Source organism: Oryctolagus cuniculus, chromosome 16 (assembly GCF_051225735.1).
Source record: "Oryctolagus cuniculus isolate XC-2025 breed Fujian yellow rabbit chromosome 16, ASM5122573v1, whole genome shotgun sequence".
In the NCBI taxonomy this organism is placed as follows: domain Eukaryota; kingdom Metazoa; phylum Chordata; class Mammalia; order Lagomorpha; family Leporidae; genus Oryctolagus; species Oryctolagus cuniculus.
In genome coordinates, this window is record NC_142882.1 from 1,167,501 (window position 1) to 1,188,733 (window position 21,233).

The following is a 21,233-nucleotide window of genomic DNA, read 5'->3' on the forward strand; positions in this document are numbered from 1 at the left end:
CGCGCGGAGCTCGGCGGGCAGGATCGTGGGCGGCGTGCAGGCGGCGCCCGGGGAGTTCCCCTGGCAGGCCAGCCTGCGCGAGGGCAAGGAGCACTTCTGCGGCGCCGCCGTGCTGGGCGCGCGCTGGCTGCTGTCGGCCGCGCACTGCTTCAACGAGTGAGTGGGAGCCCCGCCCGCCCCCCTGCCGCCCACTGCTTCAACGAGTGCGTGCCCCCGCCCCCGCCTCAATGGGAGCCCCTCGCAGCTCGTCTCCTCTTCCTTCTCTCTAAGATCTATTTTACTGTATTTGAAAGAGAGTGAGGTCTTCCATCTGCTGGTTCACACGGCCAGAGCCGGAGCTGAGCCGATCCGGAGCCCGGAGCCGGGAGCCAGGAGCTCCATCCGGGTCTCCCCCGCGGGAGCAGGGCCCCCAGCACTCGGGCCATCCTCCACTGCCCTCCCAGGCCACAGCAGGGAGCTGGACCGGAAGTGGAGCAGCCGGGACTCGAACCGGCGTCCACGTGGGATGCGGGCACTGCAGGCGGCGGCTCTACCCGATGAGCCACGACGCTGGCCCTTCTCTTTTAATTAAGAACGCTCGATCCAACAGCACACGTACTACAAGTAATCGGATCAGATGGCTTCTTAAACTCATTAACTTTAAAAATTACTTGGGGCTGGTGCTATGGCATAACGGGTAAAGCCACCACCTGCAGAGCCGGCATCCCGTAGGGACCCCGGTTCGAGTCCCGGCTGCTCCACTTCTGATCCAGCTCCCCGCTGATTCTCCTGGGAAGGCAGTGGACGATGGCCCAAGTGCTCAGGCCCCTGCGCCCGCGTGGGAGACCCGGATGGAGCTCCTGGCTCCTGACAGGCGCAGCTCCGGCCGTTGCGGCCGACTGGGGGGAGAACCAGCAATGAAGACCTCCCTCTCTCTCTGCTTCTTTGTAACTCTGCCTTTGAAATAAATACTCTTTTTAAATAATTATTTAATGTACCTGAGAGGACAGTGTCAGACACAGCTCCCGCCCGGTGGTTCCCGCCAGAGGCCTGGAGCTGGGGGCTCCCACGGGGGTTCAGGGGCCAGGTCCGGAGCCGGCACTGCTGTGTGTGGGTAGGGAGTCGGGCGGAAGCCGAGCCGGGCCTGGACCCGAGGCGCTCGGCTGTGGGGTCGCGAGCGTCCAAGCAGCGCTGAGCCGCCGCCCCGGCTCTGACCTGGTAGCGTCTCACGTCTGGGGCTGGGTCATCGCCTGCTGGGCGCTGGTTCTGGTCCCAGCCGCTCTACTTCGCATCGGGCTCCCTGCTGACGACGGCCCCAGCGCTTGGGGCCCTGAACCCGCGTGGGAGGCCCGGGGGGGCTCCTGGTTGGGCACTTGGGGGGGCGGAGCTCCTGGCCGCGGGCACTGGGGGTGGGGCTCCCGGCCGCGGGCACTGGGGGGGTGGAGACCCTGGATGGGGCTCCGGGCCACGGGCACTGGGGGGGGGCTCCTGGCCGCGGGCACTGCGGGGCGGAGCTCCTGGCCGTGGGCACTGGGGGGCGGAGCTGGCTGCGGGCACTGGGGGTGGGGCTCCCGGCTGCGGGCACTGGGGGGCGGAGCTGGCTGCGGGCACTGGGTGGGGCTCCCGGCCGCGGGGCGGTGCACGGTGCCGCTGGCTCGCTCCTGCTCGCTGTCGGCCCGCCTCCTCCCGATGACTGACGCCCGCGGTGCCCTCCCCCCTGCAGGTTCCAGGAGCCCGGCGAGTGGGTGGCCTACGCGGGCTCCACGCGCCTCAGCGGCTCGGAGGCCAGCACGCTGCGCGTCCGCGTGGCGCGGGTGGTCAAGCACCCGCGCTACGACCCCGACACGGCCGACTTCGACGCGGCGCTGCTGGAGCTCGCGGGGCCCCTGCGCTTCGGCCGCCACGTGCAGCCCGTGTGCCTGCCGGCCGCCGCCCACGTCTTCCCGCCCGGCAGGAAGTGCCTCATCTCCGGCTGGGGCTACCTGCGGGAGGACTTCCGTGAGCACCCGCGCTCGGGCGGGGGTGGCACGGGGCGGGCGGGCGGGCGTCGGCTGGGACCCGCGTCAGTCCCGGCTCCCTGTGTCGGACCTGAGACTCTCCCATGCGCTGAGCTGCATCCGGGGCTCCCACGCGGGTGGACAGGGGCCAGGCTGCCCATGAGCAGGGAGCAGGGGCGCCCCAAGGGGCGGCAGGTCTGGGCGCGGAGGGCGAGCTGTGAGCCGGCTTGATGTGCTGCCCGCCTGGTGCCGCTTGCTGGCGGCTGGGAGAGGCCTTGCGCTTCCCGGCTCCGGGCGGCTGCAGCGCCGCCAGCGCCCTCACCCCACTCCCCTCTCCGGCCGAGGCAGTGGTCAAGCCGGAGGTGCTGCAGAAAGCCACGGTGGAGCTGCTGGACCAGGCCCTGTGCGCCGGCCTCTACGGCCACTCGCTCACCGACCGGATGCTGTGCGCCGGCTACCTGGACGGGAAAAGTGGACTCGTGCCAGGCGAGTGCCCGGGCGGCTCGGGGTCTCCGGCTCCCCGGCCCTCCCCGCCCCCTCTGAGGTGTGGCTCTGCCCCCCAGGGGGACTCGGGGGGCCCGCTGGTGTGCCAGGAGCCCTCGGGCAGGTTCTTCCTGGCCGGCATCGTGAGCTGGGGCATCGGCTGCGCGGAGGCGCGGCGGCCCGGGGTGTACGCGCGCGTCACCAGCCTGCGGCACTGGATCCTGGAGGTGATGGGCGGGACGCCCACGGCGGCTCCCGCTCCCAGCAGCCCCGGCGGCACCGCGGGACCCACGCCGGCCCCCGGCCCTGCGCCTCCGGGCTCGGCCAGCACGCCGAAGCCACGAGGTACCGCATGTCCTCTCTGTGCGGGCTCGGTGCCCTGGTGCCGGCTTTCTCCCGCGCTCCGGGGGAGAGATCGGTGATTGATTGTGGATGTCTGCGGGGGGAGGGGGAGGGGAGAGGTCCTCCACCCGCTGGCTCCCTCCCCAGATGGCCACAACCAGGCTGGGCCCAGGTGCTGCTCTCCCAGGTGCATCAGCAGGGAGCGGATGGGAAGTGGAGCGGCTGGGGCTTGAACCGGCGCCCACGTGGGGTGGCGGCCTGGCCCGCTAGGCCGCAGCGCCGGCCCCTCCCTCTGCTGCTTTTCCCGGTTGTCTGGGATTCCGCTTCCCTCCCCGGGGCCGGTGTCCACCTGTCCTGAGCAGGCCCGGAGTCCCGACCCCTGCCCCTGTCCCCCCGCAGGGTGCGGGGCCAGGCCCGCCATGGAGAAGCCGACGCGGATCGTGGGCGGGCTGGGGGCGGCGCCCGGCGAGGTGCCCTGGCAGGCCAGCCTCCAGGAGGGCTCGCGCCACTTCTGCGGGGCCACCGTGGTGGGCGAGCGCTGGCTGCTGACCGCCGCCCACTGCTTCAACCAGTGAGCCCCCAGCGCCCCTGCTGCGGGGGCGGGGCGGGGCGGGGGCCGCGGGCGGGGCCGCTCTGAGGCGCCTGTCTCCCAGCACCAGGGTGGAGCAGGTGGGCGCCCACCTGGGCACGGCGTCCCTGCTGGGCGTGGGCGGCAGCCCCGTGAAGGTGGGGCTGCGCCGCGTGCTGCTGCACCCCCAGTACGACCCCCGCCTCCTGGACTTCGACCTGGCCGTGCTGGAGCTGGCCAGGCCGCTGGTCTTCAACAAGTACATCCAGCCCGTGTGCCTGCCGCTGGCCATCCAGCAGTTCCCCGCCGGCCGCAAGTGCGTCATCTCGGGCTGGGGGAACACGCGCGAGGGCAACGGTGAGCTGGGCGCTGGGGGGCGGAGCTCGGCGGGGTGGGGCCGAGGTCAGCGGGATGGGAGGGGGCCAAGGTCGGGGGGGCGGGGCTCGGCGGGATGGGTGGGGCCGAGGCGAGATGGGAGGAGCGGAGCTCAGCGGGGCGGGCGGGGCGGAGGTCGGGGCGAGGTGGGATGGGCCGGGGTTGGGGGGCGGAGCTCAGCGGGATGGGAGGGGCCGAGGTCGGAGCTAGGCGGGATGGGAGGGGCGGAGCTCGGGGGGCGGGGCGGAGGTCGGGGCGAGGTGGGATGGGCCGGGGTTGGGGGGCGGAGCTCGGCGGGATGGGAGGGGCGGGGCTCGGGGGGGCGGGGCGGAGCTAGGCAGGATGGGAGGGGCGGAGGTCGGTGGGGTGGGCGGGGCGGAGGTCGGCGGGGTGGGAGGGGCCGAGGTCGGGGGGCGGGGCGAAGCTCCGCAGGATGGGAGGGGCGGAGCTCGGCCCCCAGGCACCCCCGGGCTCGCCACCTGCCCCGCCCCGCCCCGCCCCGCAGCCAGCAAGCCCGACGCGCTGCAGACGGCGTCCGTGGGCATCGTGGACCAGAGGACCTGCAGCGCGCTCTACAACTTCTCCCTCACTGACCGCATGGTGTGCGCCGGCTTCCTGGAGGGCAAGGTGGACTCCTGCCAGGTGGGCGGGGCCTGGGGCGGCCAGGGGGCGGGGCTCCCACACCCAGCAGCCATGCAGGAGGTGTGGGTGCAAGGGTCGAGGAGGTGGGTGCGGGGGCTGGGGGCTTCTCACCCAGCAGCCACCACGCAGGGGGAGACGTGGGCGCGGGCGCGACCAGGCATCCTGCGTTTCAGGGCGACTCGGGGGGCCCCCTGGCCTGTGAGGAGGCGGCCGGCGTGTTCTACCTGGCCGGCATCGTGAGCTGGGGCGTGGGCTGCGCGCAGGCGCGGAAGCCGGGCGTGTACGCGCGCATCACCAGGCTCAAGGGCTGGATCCTGGAGGCCATGTCCTCCGCCCCCTCCGGGGCCACCAGGCAGCCCAGCACCACCGGCCCTCCCCCGGGGACCACGGCTGGCCCTCCCAGCCCCGCGGCCGCCACGCCCACACCCACCACCACCACCACCGCGGCCAGGGCACCAACGCCGCAGCCCGCCACGCCGGGGACCGCCACGCACTCCCAGCTGCCAGGTGCGGTGGGACGCGGAGGCGCGGGGCGGCCGCGGCCGTCACTCCCTCGGGCCCTGGGTCCCGGAGGCGCTGGGCCCGGACCCTCCCTAGCGCCCTGACCGTACCTGGACTCTGTGAAGTTGGGGCCACTGCTGGGACCCTGGCGGCCAGCCCTGCCCCCCGCCCACCTTAGAAGCTCCTGGGGCTCTGTGTAGGGGAGGGGGCTCCACACAAGGCCCTGGGCCAGTGCCCCCCGCCCCCACTCCCGGGTTCTGTGTCGGGGAGGGCGCTGCCCGCTGGGGGACACGCCGGGTACCGCGGCAGGCACCTGGGCTCCCCTGCCTGGCCGGGCCTGCCCGTGGACAGGGGTCCGGGGCCCGGGGCCGATGGCCGTGGACAGGGGTCCGGGTCCGGGTCCGATGGCCGTGGCCCCCGTCCTGCTCCATGAAGGCCTCCTTTCACCAGGGCGCCTCAGAGCCTGGGGGCCGTGGGTCAGGTGGGCCCTCAGGCCCCGTGAGCCCCCAGGACCACTGCTTCGGCAGGAGAGGACCCCAAGGGAGCCAGGCCCCGGGGCAGGGGCAGGGGGGCTGCTGGCCGGGCGGGGCCCGGAGGCCTCATGGTCTCGCTTCCCCGTCTGACCCCGCGTGAGGGGGGCGTGCCTCTTACTGAGGCCAGGTGGGGGAGTTCCGGCCCCTCCTTCATAACCCCCTCCCATGGGGGGGCTGAGCCGAGTGCAAGGCTGCTGGGCCCGACCAGCAGGCCCGCGGGGAGGGGGCATCTCCATTCTACATCCCCGGGGCTCCTGCGCGGTGCCATGCGGGGGAGGGGCCCGGCCCGGGGTCGCCCGCCCCACCCACCCACGCGCGGCCCGGCTCCCCCGCAGACTGCGGCCTGGCCCCGGCGGCGGCCACGCTGACCCGGATCGTGGGCGGCAGCGCGGCGGGGCGCGGCGAGTGGCCGTGGCAGGCGAGCCTGCTGCTCCGGCGCCGGGAGCACCGCTGCGGGGCCGTGCTGGTGGCCGACAGGTGGCTGCTGTCCGCCGCGCACTGCTTCGACACGTGAGTCCGCCCGCCCCAACAGCGGACGAGCCCGTGGGGGCACCGGGACCCTCCCCGCCCCCGCCCAAAGGCCACCGGAAAGGGGCGGGGTCAGAGCTGGGATCCCGGCGACCGGGTGCTCCTGGGTGGGTCAGCTCGCTCCAGCGGTAGGGGCCGACCCCACCGCTCCCGGGCGCGCCGCCGAGACCCACGCCCGTGCCCGCGCCCGCAGCTACGCCGACCCCCGGCAGTGGGTGGCCGTCCTGGGCACGCCGCGGCTGGGCGGCGCCGAGGGGCAGCTGGAGCGCGTGGCGCGCATCTACAAGCACCCCTTCTACAACGTCTACACGCTGGACTACGACGCGGCGCTGCTGGAGCTGGCCGGGCCGGTCCGCCGCAGCCGCCTGGTGCGGCCCATCTGCCTGCCCGAGCCCGCGCCCGCGCCGCGGCCGCCCGGGGGCGCGCGCTGCGTCATCACCGGCTGGGGCTCGGTGCGCGAGGGAGGTAGGCGCGGGGCGGCGCGCCGGTGGGGCCCGGGCGGCGCGGCGCGGCCTGGCGCGGGGCCGGCCCACCGCAGGCGTCTCCCCGCAGGCGCCATGGCGCGGCACCTGCAGCAGGCGGCCGTGCGCGTGCTCAGCGAGCAGACCTGCCGCCGCTTCTACCCGGTGCAGATCAGCAGCCGTATGCTGTGCGCCGGCTTCCCGCAGGGCGGCGTCGACAGCTGCTCGGTGAGCGGGCGGCCGGGGGTCCCGGGCCCTCCCCGCGGCCTCCGCTGAGCCCCCTCCTCCTCCTCCTCTCCCTCAGGGCGACGCCGGGGGTCCTCTGGCCTGCAGGGAGCCCTCCGGCCGCTGGGTGCTAACGGGGGTCACCAGCTGGGGGTACGGCTGCGGCCGGCCCCACTTCCCCGGCGTCTACACCCGGGTGGCGGCGGTGAGAGCCTGGATCGCGCAAAACATCCAGGAGTGACCCTGCCTGTGCCAATAAACAGCTCCCGCCCGCAGCCCGACGGCTCAGCGCCTCCTTGTCCCGCGCGGGGCCGGGGGGGGGGCGGGGGGGCAGCCTCGCAGCGGGCACCGCACTCCCCCGCCCGCGCCCAGAGAGAAATGCGGGTCCCCGCGCTGGCTCAGCCGTTTATTCGCCCTCGCGGGGTCACAGCGGAGCGGGGCCCGAGCGCCCCCTCCCCACCAAGGTCCAGACCCGGCCCCGACGCCCGGCCTGCGGCGTCCGGCTCGGTCACAGGTTGGCGCGCTCCCGCTGCAGCCGCGAGGTGTAGGCGCGCGACACGGTGTTCCAGGCGTCCATGTAGCGGTCCATGCACATGGCGATGCACTTCTGCGGCGGGGACACGCGGCTCAGCCGGGGACACGCGCGCGCCCCGGCCCTCCCCGCCGGCGCCGGGACCCCGCGCCCCCGCACAGGCCTCCCCGCCGGCGCCGGGACTCCGCGCCCCCTCCCCGCCGGCGTCCCGCGTCCCTGCACACGGACACCCCGCGCCCCCTCCGCCGCCCCGCGCCCCCGCCGCCCCGCACACACCTCCCCTCCGGCGCCGGGACCCCGCGCCCCCTCCCCGCCGGCGTCCCGCGCCCCCGCCGCCCCGCGCCCCTGCACACGGACACCCCGCGCCCCCGCCGCCCCGCACACACCTCCCCGCCGGCGTCGGGACCCCGCGCCCCCGCACACGGACACCCCGCGCCCCCGCCGCCGCCCCGCGCCCCTGCACACGGACACCCCGCGCCCCCGCCGCCCCGCACACAGCTCCCCTCCGGCGCCGGGACCCCGCGCCCCTGCACACAGCCTCCCCGCGCCCCCGCGGGACTCACCTGCTCCGAGTTGTCCAAGGAGCCCCCCGGCTTCCCGATGCACTTCCGGAAGCACTTGTCCGTCATTCTCTGCGGAGACACGCGCAGGCCTCAGCCGCGCCGCCCGAGCCCGGGCGCCTCCGCCTCCGCCGCGCCGCCGCCCCCGGCCCGCACCTGCAGCAGCTCCTGCGCGTTGGCCACGGCGATCTGCACCTTCACCTGCTCCATGATGAGCCCCGGGTCCAGCTTCCCGCCGCCCGAGCCCCCGAAGTCCGAGCCGAAGCTGCCCTCCATGGCTCCGCAGTCAGCCGGACTGTGGCCGCGCGCACCGACCCGTCTCCGCGCCGGAAGTCGCGCCGCGCGGGGCACCACGGGAAGCGGAGCCGGCCGGCGGACTACAACTCCCACAATGCCCGCGCATGCGCGAGGCGCCACGCTTCCGCCGAGTCCCGCCGCGCCTGCGCACTCCCGCGGCGGAGCCAGGTCACGTGACGCGGCAAAGCCCGGCCCAGGCGACAGCGGCCTGGACGCCCAGGGCGAGGGGAGGTGGCCAGGGCCGGCGACAGAAGGAGCGAGCGGCCGCGGTTAGAATCAAAACGTTTATTGGAGTGTTGTTGTACAAAAGGTTCCAGTCGTAAAATGCGTTACAAACCGCGGGAGGGGCCGCATGCATCCGGGCGCGTGACCGGGACCCCCCCCAGGGCCGCGACCCCCCGAGCCCACGCGCACAGGGCCACGGGGTTCCCGCCCCACCGCGGGAAGGCGTGGGGTGAAGACAACTTCCCTGCGCGCGAGGCGTGCGTGGCCCGGGGGCGCGTGGGGCAGCGCGGGGGCGGGGCCCGGGCGGGGGTCTGGGCGGTCGGCCCGAGGGGTGGGGCTGACCCATGTAAAAAAATAAATATCCATTAAAAAAATAGCGTCTGTGCGTGGGAGGCTCCTGCGGCCGGGCCGCGGCTGACGGACAGGAGCCACGCACCGACGGGGCCGTGCGGGAGCTCCCGGCCGCGACCCCCGCAGCGCCAGCGTCCCTGGGCGCCCGCCGCGCTCGCGGGCAGGGGTGCGGGCGGGGGTCCCGGCCGAGGCGGGGCCCTGCTGGCGCCTCCCTGGACCCGCCCCGCCCCGCCCCGCCCCGCCCGCGCCCGCAGTTGTAAGAATTCTCGGGAAATGGTATCGGTGTGGGGAAAGCCAATGATAGAAAACTACAGTCCTCGGGGGCCGCGGGCGGGGCGGCGCTCACATCACGCGGCAGCCTCTCGACGTGGTGCGGGGGTCTCCCTGCGGGGAGGGCGCGCGTCAGGCCCCAGGCCCGGCCTTCGGGGCGCTCCCTCCGGGGAAGGCCCCGCCCGCAGCCCCGGACCACGCGGGGACGCCCCCCACCCCGCCAGCAGCCCCGGACCACGCGGGACGCCCCCACCCCGCCCCCACCCTGCCCGCAGCCCAGGACCATGCGGGACAGCTCCCACCCCGCCTACAGCCCAGGACCACGCCGGACACCCCCGCCCCGACCGCAGCCCAGGACCACGCGGGACACCCCCATCCCGCCCGCAGACCCGGACCACGCGGGACACCCCCGCCCCGCCCGCAGCCAGGACCACGCGGACGCCCCGCCCGCTACCTGCTGGTGGAACAGGTCCTCCTCGCCCAGCTCGGCCTGCTCGTCCCCGTCCTCGTCCGCGTCACCGCTCTCCCGCACGGCGGCGGCGGACTGCTTCACCGTGCGCATGGCCACCTCCTGCAGGCGGGGGCAGCGCTCAGCCCGCGCCCCCCGCCCCGCCCCCCGCCGCCGGCCCCCAGCCCCCAGCCCCAGCTGCCCCGCCGCCCGCCCGCACGCACGCACCTCTCCGTCCGCGTTCAGCAGCCCCGTGCGCACGCTCAGCCCGCGCCCCCCGCCCCCCGCCGCAGGCCCGCACGCACCTCTCCGTCCGCGTTCAGCAGCACCGTGCGCACGCTCAGCCCGCGCCCCCCGCGCCCCCCGCCGCCTGCCGCCGGCCCGCACGCACGCACCTCTCCGTCCGCGTTCAGCAGCACCGTGCGCACGCTCAGCCCGCACCCCCCGCGCCCCCCGCCGCCCGCCGCCGGCCCGCACGCACCTCTCCGTCCGCGTTCAGCAGCCCCGTGCGCACGCTCAGCCCACGCCCCCCGCGCCCCCCGCGCCCCCCGCCGCCGGCCCGCACGCACGCACCTCTCCGTCCGCGTTCAGCAGCACCGTGCGCACGCTCAGCCCGCGCCCCCCGCGCCCCCCGCCGCCCGCCGCAGGCCCGCATGCACCTCTCCGTCCGCGTTCAGCAGCACCGTGCGCACGCTCAGCCCACGCCCCCCGCGCCCCCCGCCCCCCGCCGCCGGCCCGCATGCACCTCTCCGTCCGCGTTCAGCAGCACCGTGCGCACGCTCAGCCCACGCCCCCCGCGCCCCCCGCCCCCCGCCGCCGGCCCGCACGCACCTCTCCGTCCGCGTTCAGCAGCACCGTGCGCACGCTCAGCCCACGCCCCCCGCGCCCCCCGCCCCCCGCCGCCGGCCCGCACGCACCTCTCCGTCCGCGTTCAGCAGCCCCGTGCGCACGCTCAGCCCACGCCCCCCGCGCCCCCCGCCGCCCGCCCCCCGCCGCAGGCCCGCACGCACGCACCTCTCCGTCCGCGTTCAGCAGCACCGTGCGCACGCTCTCGCCCGCGCCCCAGCTGCTCTGGCTCTTCCACACCAGCGTGGACGGGGGGCTGTGCGCCACGCCCGCCCCGGCGGCCCACACCTGCGGGCACCAAGCACGCGTCGCACCACGCGCCTCGCAGCCGGGCCGTGGGCCCCCGCCCCGCACGCCCGCCCGCACTCACCGTGACCGTCTGGCCCGCGCGCAGCACGTACTTGGGCGTGAACTTGTAGGCGATCTCGGGGCCCTCCAGCACCTGCCGCTTGATGCGCCAGTTCCCCAGGGGCTGGTCCTGGGGGGCGCGGGCGTGAGCGGGGCGGCGCGGGGCGGAGTGGGCGGGGCGCGGGGCGGGGCGGGTTCGGGGTATGAGCGGGGAGATGAGGGGCGGGGCGGGGCGGCGCGGGGTGGAGTGGGCGGGGCGGGTTCGGGGTATGAGCGGGGAGGGGCGGGGCGGGGCGGGAGGCGCGGGGTGTGCGGGAGCCCGCGCCCGCTCACCTTGTCCGAGCTGTTCTTCAGCTGCACGAACCTGCCCTCCAGGTCCACGTCCTCGATGCCCACGGCGCCCGCGGCCGAGGCCTGCTGGGCCAGGCGGAAGCCGCCGCCGCCGCCGCCGCCCGGCCCGCTGCTCACCAGCTCCTCCGCCTCCAGCCGCCGCCGCTTCCCGCGGCCCACGCGCCCGGCCGTGGACACGCTGCTGCCGGGGCTGCTCGCGGACGCGCGCGAGATGGTGGCGCGCGAGGACGGGCTGGGGGTCAGCTTCAGCCTGAGGGGGGGCAGGTGTTGGCAGGCGCCCCGGCCCCTCCCTCAGCTCGCCACGCCCCTCCCCACGCCCACCTCTCCTGCGTGATCCCTCTCCTCCCACCCCACCCTAACCCCGCCCCACCCACAAGGCCCCGCCCCTCTCCTAGCCCCGCCCACCTCTCCTCCTGCCCCGCCCACAAGGCCCCGCCCCTCTCCTAGCCCCGCCCACCTCTTCCCCGCCCCGCCCCTCTCCTAGCCCCGCCCTCTCCGCCCCGCCCACCTCTCCTCCTGCCCCGCCCCTCTCCGCCCCGCCCACCTCTCCTCCTCGCCCTCCAGCAGCTTGCGGTAGGCGCTGATCTCCATGTCCAGCGCCAGCTTCACGTCCAGCAGCTCCTGGAACTCGGCCAGCTGCTGCTGCACCAGCTCGCGCATGGCCGCCATCTCCTGCTCCTTGGCGTCCAGCATCTTGCGGAACTTGTCCCGCTCGCCCGCCGCGCTCTCCTCCAGCTCCCGGATGCGGTCCTCGGCCGCGCTGGCCTGCACGGGGGCGGGGGCGGGTGAGCGCGGACCCGGGCCCCGGGAAGCCCCCCAGGACGGGCCGCGCGCTCACCTGCTTCTGCAGCCCCGAGAGCTGGTAGCTGAGCGACTCCACCCGCATGCGCGCCTCCTGCAGCTCCTCGCGCGCCGCGCTGGCCGCCTTGTCCTTCTGGTCGGAGCTCAGCCTGGCGCTGTCCAGCTGCGGGGCAGGGGTGCGTTTGGGGCGCGGGCACCACTCCGGCCCCGCGGCACCTTGGCCTGGGAGGTCGGCTCCAGCTCCTGCCATTACAGCCGCCCCGAGCACCGCCCCCGAGGACCTTCGCCTGGTAGGTCTGCTCCAGCCGCCCAGGCCCTGCCCCTCACAAGCCCCACCCAGGCCCCGCCCCGAGCCCGCACACCTCGGCCTGGTAGGCCTGCTCCAGCTCCTGCCGCCCAGGCCCCGCCCCGCCCCACCCACACACCTCGGCCTGGTAGGCCTGCTCCTGCTCCTGCAGCCCAGGCCCCGCCCCCACCCCCACCCCGCGCACCTTGGCCTGGTAGGCCTGCTCCTGCTCCTGCAGCCCAGGCCCCGCCCCCACCCCCCCCCCCCGCGCACCTCGGCCTGGTAGGCCTGCTCCTGCTCCTGCCACCCAAGCCCCGCCCCCGCCCCGCCCCTGTGCACCTTGGCCTGGTAGACCTGCTCCTGCCACCCAGCCCAGGCCCCGCCCCCGCCCCACCCACACACCTCGGCCTGGTAGGTCTGCTCCAGCCGCCCAGGCCCCGCCCCCGCCCCACCCCTGCGCACCTCGGCCTGGTAGGCCTGCTCCAGCTCCTGCCGCCCAGGCCCCGCCCCCGCCACCCAGGCCCCGCCCCGCCCCGCCCCGCCCCGCCCCCGCGCACCTTGGCCTGGTAGGTCTGCTCCAGCTCCTGCCGGTACAGCCGCACCTGCTCGTCGTGCTGGCTGCGCAGCTCCTCCAGCGCCTGCGCCATCTTGAAGTCGTACTCCTGCTGCCGGCTGCTGTCCACCTCCACCAGCTGGCGCTCGTGCCGCCGCCGCGTCTCCCGCACCTCCTGCGGACGGAGCGGCGGGTCCAGGGAGGCCGCGGAGGAAGGGCCGACGCCCGGCCCCCGGCGCGCAGCAGCCCAGACGGCTCAGGTGCCGGACGCAAAGCCCCGTGGCCCCGGCGCCCGCACCCCAGTGCAGCTCCGGCCAGCGCACACCGGGGGCTCAGTGCCGCCCAGACTCGGGTCTCTGCCACCCCTGGGACGCCCTGAGGAGCTCCCGGCCTCTGCCTGCCCTGGGCCTTGGGGAGCCACCCGCGGACGGGGCTGCTCTCCAGTCACGCAACCGGCCATCACCGGGTCAATGAACCAGCTAACCAGCCGATCGGCCCGCCAACAGGGAGGTCTCCAGCGAGCCGCACGCACACCCACCTTCCCGGCGCCCCTCGCGGCGCCCCGCGGCGGCTCCCCACAAGGGCACCTGCAGGCGCCCCTCGGGGACGGCTCCTGGGGGCCCGCCCTGCGCGCCCCTGCGGGTCTGCTCCTCCCGGCTCCCCGCGGAGACTCCCTCCGGGGCTCCAGGCCCCTCGCGGCTGCCCCCGGGGCCTCCTCCCGGGCTCCTGCCGGCCTGGGGCCTGGACGAGGCCCGGCCTGGGCCCCGCCCCTCAGCTGCATGGCTGGGCGGCCAGCGGCTCCGCGGGCGGAGAGCGGGGCAGTGCGCGCGGCCCAGGTTCCACTCGGCTGTGACAGCACAAGGGGCGGGCCCGGTGGGCGGGGCCTCCGGAGCCCACGGCCGCGCCCCGCCCCCACCGCACCTTGGAACACAGCACAAGGGGCGGGGCCTGCCCGGTGGGCGGGGCCTCCCGCGCCGATGCCCCCACCGCCCGCGCGCGCACCTCCTCGAACACGCTCTTGCGGAAGTCCAGCTCCTCCTGCAGGCTCTGGCAGCGGTTCTCCAGGTCCACGCGCATCAGCGTCTCCTTCTCCAGCTGCTGCTTGGCCACGGCGTGGCCGTCCTCGGCCTGCGGGACACGGCCGGCTCAGGGGCCGCCCCGCGCCGCCCCGCCCGCGCCTGCGGGCCGCCCGGGGCCTACCTTGGCCAGCTGGGCCCGCAGCTCGGCCGCGGCGCTCTCCAGGCCGCCCTTGTCGCTGAGGGCGGCGGCCAGCTCGGCCTCGCTGCGGTGGACAAGCGCCTCCAGGTCCTTCACGCGCGCCTGGGCCACGCTGAGCTCGCCCTCCCGCTTCTTGGCACTGGAATGCACAGGGGCGTTAGGGCCGGCGCTGCGCAGCGGGGGAGGCCCCACCCGCAGGGCCCGCATCCCACGCGGGCGCCGGTTCGAGTCCCGGCTGCTCCACTTCCGGTCCAGCTCCCTGCTGTGGCCTGGGAGAGCAGTGGACAATGGCCCAGGTGCTGGCCCCTGCACCCGCGTGGGAGACCCGGATGGAGCGCCTGGCTCCTGGCTTTGGATCAGCACAGCTCCAGACGTTGTGGCCATCTAGGGAGTGACCCAGCGGATGGAAGACCTCTCCCTCCCTCCCTCCCTCCCTCCCTCTTTCTCTCTGGATAACTCTGCCCTTCTAATAAATAAATCCTTAAAAAAAAAAAAAAAAAAAAAGAGGGTACATTGGCTGGGAGGCCGGGGCCACCGGAGTCCCCGGGCCATGGCGCCAAGAGCCCAAACACAGGGTGCTGTGGGCCTGACCCTCTCACCCGAAGGCCAAGGGTGGGCCCAGCTGGCCGGGGCACGCTCCGTCAGGAAGGCCAGCAGGGGCAGTGGCACCCACAGGCCCCTCCACGGCCGAGCTGCCTGGATGGAGGGGTGTGGCTCTGGGCAGCAGCAGGCGGGGCTGGGAGACGCCGGCCTTCCCTGCTCTGAACAGGACGGGCCGCCGGTTTGAGGCCCGGGCGAGCGTCCGCAGGTGGGCGGCCAGCGAGGCCCAGGCCCAGGGCTGAGTCCACGACGCAGCTGTCGCCCGGGGACAAGGCTGCGGCTGAGCGCAGGGGTGGGACAGCTCGTGGCACACAGGACGCTGGGGACGGGGCGCGGCCCGAGCGGGGCAGCCCAGACCCCGCAGGTCTCCGTGCGGGACCTCGCGCGTCCGTCCCCGGGCCCCGCCCCCCACAGCAGGCCCCGCCCCCAGCAGGCCCCGCCCACCTCTTGCCCGCCTCCTCCAGCTCGGCTTGCAGCTTCCCGGCCTCGATCTGCAGCCGGGCGCGCTCTCGGGCCGTCTCGTCCAGGACGCGGCGGGCGTCGGCCAGCTCCGCCTCATACAGCGCCTTGATGCCGCTCACCTGGGAAGACACGGCGAGGTGGGGCCGCGGCCGGCGCGGGGGCCATTCCCCTCCCCGGGCCGACACGCACGAGCCGACAGTAGGGTCTGCGAGCCCCCGCACCGCGCGACAGGCCACAGCGGCCCTGCAAGGAGGCGGGAAGGGCAGGTGCGGGGCGAATCCACTCGCCCCAGAAGCTGCTCCCCAAAGCCCTACACGCCGGCCAGCACCCTGGGTCTGCCCGGAGCCACCCGCCAGGCCGTGGCCAGCTCCCCGGGCGGCCCCTGCCGCGACGGCACAGTGCGCCATCACCACGCGCGCCCTTCACCCCCAGGCTCCGAAACCAAACCCGGCAGGCACGGACACGGGGGCCAGATCCGTCCCCGCCCTCCACCCACCCCCACTGTGACAACCACCCGTGTCCTCCCACTCCCGGAGTGCTTACCCGGCCCGCTCCTGGGCTGTGGGGACCCCCCCTAGGCCTGTGGGGACCCCCTGGGCTGTGGGGACCCTCCTGGGCTGTAGGGACCCCCTGGGCTGTGGGGACCCTCCTGGGCTGTGGGGACCCCCCAGGCCTGTGGGGACCCCCGGGCTGTGGGGAACCCCCTGGGCCTGTGGGGACCCCCTGGGCTATGGGGACCCCCCTGGGCTGTGGGGACCCCCTGGGCTGTGGGGACCCCCCTAGGTCTGTGGGGACCCCCTGGGCTGTAGGGACCCCCCTGGACTGTGGGGACCCCCCTGGGCTATGGGGACCCTCCTGGGCCTGTGGGGACCCCCTGGGCCTGTGGGGAACCCCCTGGGCTGTGGGGACCCTCCTGGGCTGTGGGGACCCCCCTTGGGCTGTGGGGACCCCCCTTGGGCTGTGGGGACCCCCTGGGCACTCCCCAAAGCCTGGACGGAAAAGGCTCCTCCTGCAGGCTGCAGCCCAGGCCCCCAGCCTGCCTATGCACACACTACACACTGCACACACACGTGCACACAATGCGCACAGACTGCACACACTGAACAAGGCACCCCCGCATGTACACACATGTATGCACACAATACACACTGCACACACATGCGCACACGCATGCACACTGCACACACAAGTGCACACGTGTGCACACACATGGGCAGAGCCCATCTGGGCGCCCCCCGCAGCAGGACCAGAGCTGAGAAAAGCTCCGGCCCTCGTGTCCTGACGGGAGCGCGGGCACAGCCGGCGAGGGGCGGGCACAGGCAGCGAGGGGCGGGCACAGCCGGGAGGGGCGGGCACAGCCGGCGAGGGGCGGGCACAGGCGGCGAGGGGCGGGCACAGCCGGGAGGGGCGGGCACAGCCGGCGAGGGGCGGGCACAGGCGGCGAGGGGCGGGCACAGGCGGCGAGGGGCGGGCACAGGCGGCGAGGGGCGGGCACAGCCGGCGAGGGGCAGGCAGGCTGGGGTCTCCAAGGCAGGCAGGGGGAGGGGGCACGAGAAGGAGAGCTCGCCGAGCGCCTGCTAGGACGGCACGGTCAAGGCCCAGCCAGCCTCACAGCCGCGGCCTCCTGGCCTGCCCCTAACGAGGGCCTCTGGGGGCCCCCGGATGTCCACGCAGCGTCCCGGGTCCCTCCGGGCCACACGGTCAGCAGGCACCACGACTCGGAGCTGCCGGCCGAACGCCCCTTCGCGTGCCCCGGGCTGTGTGAGGCTCAGCGTCTGAGATACGTGGGCCCAAACCGCGGCGGCCACGTCACAGCCGCCAGACCCTCCGCAGAGACACACAGGGACGCTCGGAGCCACCTGCCCGGACTCCCGCCCGCCATGTGCACGGCGGCGGCCTGCGGCGCCAAGACCCCAGCCAGCGTCCGCCCACACTGGAGCACTATGCAGCCAGAAACAGGGTGGGCTCTGATGCTCACTGCGTGTGGGGGGCCTGAGGACGTCAGGCCCGGGAGAGACACAGAGGCCCCCAGCTCCACGGGGGACACGGCCAGGATGGGGGACTCCAGGGGCAGGGACAGGGACTCCAGGGGACAGGGACTCCGGGGGACAGGGGACAGGGACTCCAGGGGACAGGGACTTCGGGGACAGGGACTCCGGGGGACAGGGACTCCGGGGGACAGGGGACAGAGACAGGGGACAGGGGGACAGGGGACAGGGACTCCGGGGGACAGGGGACAGGGACTCCGGGGGACAGGGGACAGGGACTCCGGGGGACAGGGACTTCGGGGACAGGGACTCCGGGGGACAGGGGACAGGGACTCCGGGGGACAGGGGACAGGGACTCCAGGGGACAGGGACTTCGGGGGACAGGGGACAGGGACTCCGGGGGACAGGGGGACAGGGGACAGGGACTTCGGGGACAGGGACTCCGGGGGACAGGGACTCCGGGGGACAGGGGACAGGGACTCCGGGGGACAGGGACTTCGGGGACAGGGACTCCGGGGGACAGGGGCACGGGCTCCATGGGGACAGGTGCGGGGGCTGGGCGGGGACAGGTTCATGGGCTCCATGGGGACAGGGGCACGGGCTCCATGGGGACAGGGGCAGGGGCTCTGTGGGGACAGGTGCACGGGCTCCGTGGGGACAGGTGCGGAGGCTGGGCGGGGACAGGTGCGCGGCCCCGCTGCCCCACACTTGGCAGGCGCTGTGGCTCTGCCTCCCAGGGCATGGTGCTACGCCCGCCTGTGGCACCCCTGCACCCGTGGGGCGCCTGTCGGGACGGGGAGACGCTAACGGGAGCCGGCCCTTCCCTGGGGGTCCCACAGCCGCAGGGGTCACGGGCTACAGCAGGTGTAACCCAGCAGGGCTTGCGGGACACGGCGTCAGGTCTCCTCCCCCTGCCCCACCCAGCACCCAGCACCCAGCACCCAGGGACGCCCTCCAGCCACGCCCACCTGGCCAGAAGTGGCCTCCCCACAGCGGAGGGACCACGGCACTGGCCCGCTGTGTGACTAGGGGGGCTCGGGTGTGCACAGCCCCCCCCAGGCCCTCCCCACGCCCCTGGACCCGGCCCCTCCCCCTCCACAGCCCTGTGACTGCCCCTCCCGCACTGGGGGCTCACGGGGGGGGGGCGCTCGTCACCTGCTCGTCACCTGTTGTCTGGCCCCCCCTCCCTGTGCCCGCTGCAGGCGGCCGTCCAGCCTGGCCGGGGCCCAGCGGGGAGCAGCTGTCCAGCCCTCTGGCGGGAGGACCAGTGTCGCCTGCTCACACCCCGTGCCCCCGCCTGCCGGCACGAGTGGCCGAGGCAGGTGGCCCCGGGACGGCCCTGCCCTGCTGCACAGCTGGCGGACACACCGCAGGGCCCCGCGCCAACCACGCTGCCCACGCGCCCTCGCCTGGCCCGCACAGCGCCCCTGGTGAGGCCTGCAGGGCTCGGGCGCCCACCCTGCGCCCATCTCAGAGGCCGGGGCGCGAGGTTGGTCCCCGGGGAGCGGCTCTGCCCTGGGGCCCGCAGCCCCGGGAGTGCAGGTGTCTGAGCCCCCTACCCCCTCAGGCTGGGTGTGGGGGAGGGGGAGAAGCGGTGGGCTGGCCAGGGCTCCCCCAGGTCAGACCCCACCCTCATTCCCCGGGAGGCAGAAGTGGGTGCCTGGGCCCCCCAGAGCCCCCCTACTGCCCAGTCTTCCCTGCAGCCCTGGGGGCGGGGCCGCCCAGCCCTGCCCCAGCACCCAGGACTCACCGCGCCCCGATGTCCCCTGACCACACGTGACCCCCCGGACCCCTCGGAGAGCCTGAGCCCCCGCACCTACGCGAACCCCCGACTCGCCCCCACCTCCAGGGGGTCTACACTGGCTTGCGCCCCTTTGGCAAGGGGGCCCCCAAGTTTCCCAACTCCTTGATGGGCTGGACACCCCAGTCTGCACCCCTCAGGGAGTCCCGGTTCCTGTGCCCCTGCAGCTCTCACTCAAGGGGGCCCAGGCCCGGGCTTTCTGGGAGGGGTCCTGCCCAGCCTCCCCCTCCCGCAAGGAGCCCCCAGGCCCTCTGCAAGTGGGGGCCAAGACTCCCACATTCCTGGGGGGCACCCCGAGCCCCCCAGTTCTCCAGAGGCCGCTCTGGTGCCCACCCCCTGCTCAGGGGCCCGAGAGGGGGCTCGTGGGGTCCACACACCCCCACGTCTACAAGGGGGGCAGCGCCTGCTCAGTCTACACCTCCCCCTGCAGTTCTGCAAACCGGGGACCCCCAGCGGACAGCCCCCGACCCAGAGAACGGCCCTCGCTGGAGGAACCCCCCACCCCCAGCAGACGGGGCGGGCCCGGGTCTGCACCCTGGATCGGGGTCACCGAGAGCCCCCGGACGCCCGGGGGGCGGGGCCAGCCCAGCCTGCACCCCACCCTCGGAACCCCCAGAGGATGGCGCCCCACCCGGGGTCCCCCGAGACCTACTCCAGCCAACGGGGCGGGCCCAGGTCTGCACCTGCGTCGGGGACGCCCGGGGGGCGGGCCCATCCCAGCCTGCACCCCACCCCCGGGACCCCCAGAAGACGGTGCCCGACCCGGGGTCCCCCGAGACCTACTCCAGCCAACGGGGCGGACCCGGGTCTGCACCCTGGATGGGGTCACTGAGAGCCCCCCCCGACACCCGGGGGTGGGGCTAGCCCAGCCTGCACCCCACCCCCGGGACCCCCAGAGGACGGCGCCCCACCCGGGGTCCCCCGAGACCTACTCCAGCCAATGGGGCGGGCCCGGGTCTGCACCTGCGTCGGGGCCGCCCGGGGGGCGGGGCCAGCTCAGCCTGCACCCCACCCCCGGGACCCCCAGAGGACGGCGCCCCACCCGGGGTCCCTCGAGACCTACTCCAGCCAACGGGGCGGGCCCGGGTCTGCACCTGCGTCGGGGCCGCCCGGGGGGCGGGGCCAGCTCAGCCTGCACCCCACCCCCGGGACCCCCAGAAGACGGTGCCCGACCCGGGGTCCCCCGAGACCTACTCCAGCCAACGGGGCGGACCCGGGTCTGCACCCTGGATGGGGTCACTGAGAGCCCCCCCCCGACACCCGGGGGTGGGGCTAGCCCAGCCTGCACCCCACCCCCGGGACCCCCAGAGGACGGCGCCCCACCCGGGGTCCCCCGAGACCTACTCCAGCCAATGGGGCGGGCCCGGGTCTGCACCTGCGTCGGGGCCGCCCGGGGGGCGGGGCCAGCTCAGCCTGCACCCCACCCCCGGGACCCCCAGAAGACGGCGCCCCACCCGGGGTCCCCCGAGACCTACTCCAGCCAATGGGGCGGGCCCGGGTCTGCACCTGCGTCGCGGACGCCCGGGGGGCGGGGCCGCCCCGCGCGCCCCGGGCCTCCGGGCCCCCCGCCTCGCCCCGCGCGCCCGGGCCTCCGGGCCCCCGCCCCGCCCCGCGCGGCCCGCGTACCTCGCGCGTGGTCACCTCCTCCTTCTCGGAGATCTTGAGCAGCAGCCGGTCGTTCTCCAGCTCGAGCGCGCGGACGCGGTCGATGTAGTGCGCCAGGCGGTCGTTCAGCTCCCGCAGCTCCTCCTTCTCCTGCAGCCGCGACAGGCGCGTGGGCGACAGCGGCGTGGCGGGCCCGCCCGCGCGGCCGGGCAGCGGCGTGGCCATGGCGGCGGCTGGCGGCCTGCGCGGCTCCCGGCGGCGGCGGCGGCGGCGGCCCGGGCTCGGCGCGCTCATTCAATCCGCCGCCGCGCAAGATGGCGCCGCCGCCCGCCCGCCGCGGGGAGCGCCGGGAGTTGTGGTCCGACCGCGGGGCGTGTCGGGACTTGTAGTCTGCAGCCGGCCCTGGACCCGCGCCCGGGCTGGGCGCTGGCTCCTGGGGTGGACGTGCGGGACTTCATGCCAAGCGAAACGGGCTGGACGCAGAGAGGCGGGCACCGCCCGCGGGAGCTGCAACAGCTGAACTCCGAGCAGCAGGGCTAGGCCGTGGGGGGGCCCTGGGGCGGCAGCGGCCCTGTGTGTCCACTTCACGGAACACCTCGCAGGGGTGCTGCGAGGGTCATTTAATTTTTAATTCTTTTTAAGTATTTATTTATTTGGAAGTCAGAGTTACGGAGAGATATCAACCTTCTACCTGCAGGTGCACTCCCCAGATGGTTGCAACGGCCAGGAGCCAGGAGCTCCATCCGGGTCTCCCACGCAGGTGCAGGGGCCCAAGCACTTGGGCCATCGTCCACTGCTTCCCCAGGACATAGCAGGGAGCCGGACCGGAAGTGGAGCAGCCGGGACTCGAACCGGTGCCGGCACTGCAGGCGGCGGCTTCACCAGCTGTGCCACAATTCCAGCCTTAATTTTTAAATTATTTTTTTTTTAACGTTCTGGGTGGCAGAAGGTGCCCTGGCCTTTGTGGTCATTGAGGGAGTGAACCGGTGGCTGGAAGATTTCTGTCTCTGAGTGAATCCTGGAAGAAAGAGGGGGGGTGTCTGTCATTGTCACCAAG

The 21,233-nt window shown here is 74.9% G+C and overlaps 3 protein-coding genes across 4 annotated transcripts in view; 1 reads left to right on the top strand and 2 right to left on the bottom strand.

Annotated features, from left to right (window-relative positions):
* The window catches only part of TMPRSS9 (transmembrane serine protease 9), a 19,410-nt gene extending 12,519 nt beyond the window's left edge, over positions 1-6,891 (top strand). Inside the window, 13 exon segments of the mRNA XM_089316292.1 lie at positions 1-156; positions 1,703-1,977; positions 2,325-2,440; positions 2,442-2,462; positions 2,540-2,804; positions 3,201-3,372; positions 3,455-3,726; positions 4,250-4,386; positions 4,560-4,893; positions 5,756-5,930; positions 6,142-6,413; positions 6,501-6,637; positions 6,714-6,891. The exon segment at positions 1-156 is cut by the window's left edge and continues 16 nt beyond it. Of these exon segments, the coding sequence (XP_089172418.1) occupies positions 1-156; positions 1,703-1,977; positions 2,325-2,440; positions 2,442-2,462; positions 2,540-2,804; positions 3,201-3,372; positions 3,455-3,726; positions 4,250-4,386; positions 4,560-4,893; positions 5,756-5,930; positions 6,142-6,413; positions 6,501-6,637; positions 6,714-6,875 (2,494 nt within the window). The 3' untranslated portion in view covers positions 6,876-6,891.
* Positions 6,892-7,026: 135 nt separating this feature from the next.
* TIMM13 (translocase of inner mitochondrial membrane 13) lies at positions 7,027-8,061 on the bottom strand. Its single transcript, XM_070067725.2, has 3 exons — positions 7,883-8,061; positions 7,730-7,798; positions 7,027-7,241 (listed from the first exon to the last, which is right to left on the bottom strand). Exons 1-3 carry the CDS (start codon positions 8,000-8,002, stop codon positions 7,143-7,145), a joined length of 288 nt encoding a protein of 95 aa, XP_069923826.1. The 5' UTR covers positions 8,003-8,061; the 3' UTR covers positions 7,027-7,142.
* A 232-nt stretch (positions 8,062-8,293) lies between these two features.
* LMNB2 (lamin B2) lies at positions 8,294-20,511 on the bottom strand. Of its 2 annotated transcripts, XM_070067722.2 has the most exons (12): positions 20,198-20,510; positions 14,765-14,901; positions 13,703-13,859; positions 13,505-13,630; positions 12,507-12,677; positions 11,701-11,826; positions 11,407-11,627; positions 10,845-11,112; positions 10,534-10,641; positions 10,332-10,451; positions 9,324-9,440; positions 8,294-8,983 (listed from the first exon to the last, which is right to left on the bottom strand). In XM_070067722.2, exons 1-12 carry the CDS (start codon positions 20,468-20,470, stop codon positions 8,942-8,944), a joined length of 1,866 nt encoding a protein of 621 aa, XP_069923823.2. In that variant the 5' UTR covers positions 20,471-20,510; the 3' UTR covers positions 8,294-8,941. The 2 variants fall into 2 exon arrangements, with proteins under 2 accessions (XP_069923823.2, XP_069923824.2); XM_070067723.2 differs by lacking the exon at positions 10,332-10,451 and having other exon boundaries at positions 20,198-20,511.
* Between the last annotated feature and the right edge of the window lie 722 nt (positions 20,512-21,233).

Bases quoted from the DNA above. Each gene is read 5' to 3' on its own strand.
- LMNB2 (XM_070067722.2), bottom strand. From the start codon at position 20,470: ATGAGCGCGCCGAGCCCGGGCCGCCGCCGCCGCCGCCGCCGGGAGCCG. The intron at 13,631-13,702 runs GTAGGCCCCGGG...CGTGTCCCGCAG, and splicing joins TGCGGGCCCAGCTGGCCAAG to GCCGAGGACGGCCACGCCGT. The intron at 9,441-10,331 runs GTGCGTGCGTGC...CCCCGCCTGCAG, and splicing joins TGCTGAACGCGGACGGAGAG to GAGGTGGCCATGCGCACGGT.
- TIMM13 (XM_070067725.2), bottom strand. From the start codon at position 8,002: ATGGAGGGCAGCTTCGGCTCGGACTTCGGGGGCTCGGGCGGCGGGAAG. The intron at 7,799-7,882 runs GTGCGGGCCGGG...GTGTCTCCGCAG, and splicing joins ACGCGCAGGAGCTGCTGCAG to AGAATGACGGACAAGTGCTT. The intron at 7,242-7,729 runs GTGAGTCCCGCG...TCCCCGCCGCAG, and splicing joins CCTTGGACAACTCGGAGCAG to AAGTGCATCGCCATGTGCAT.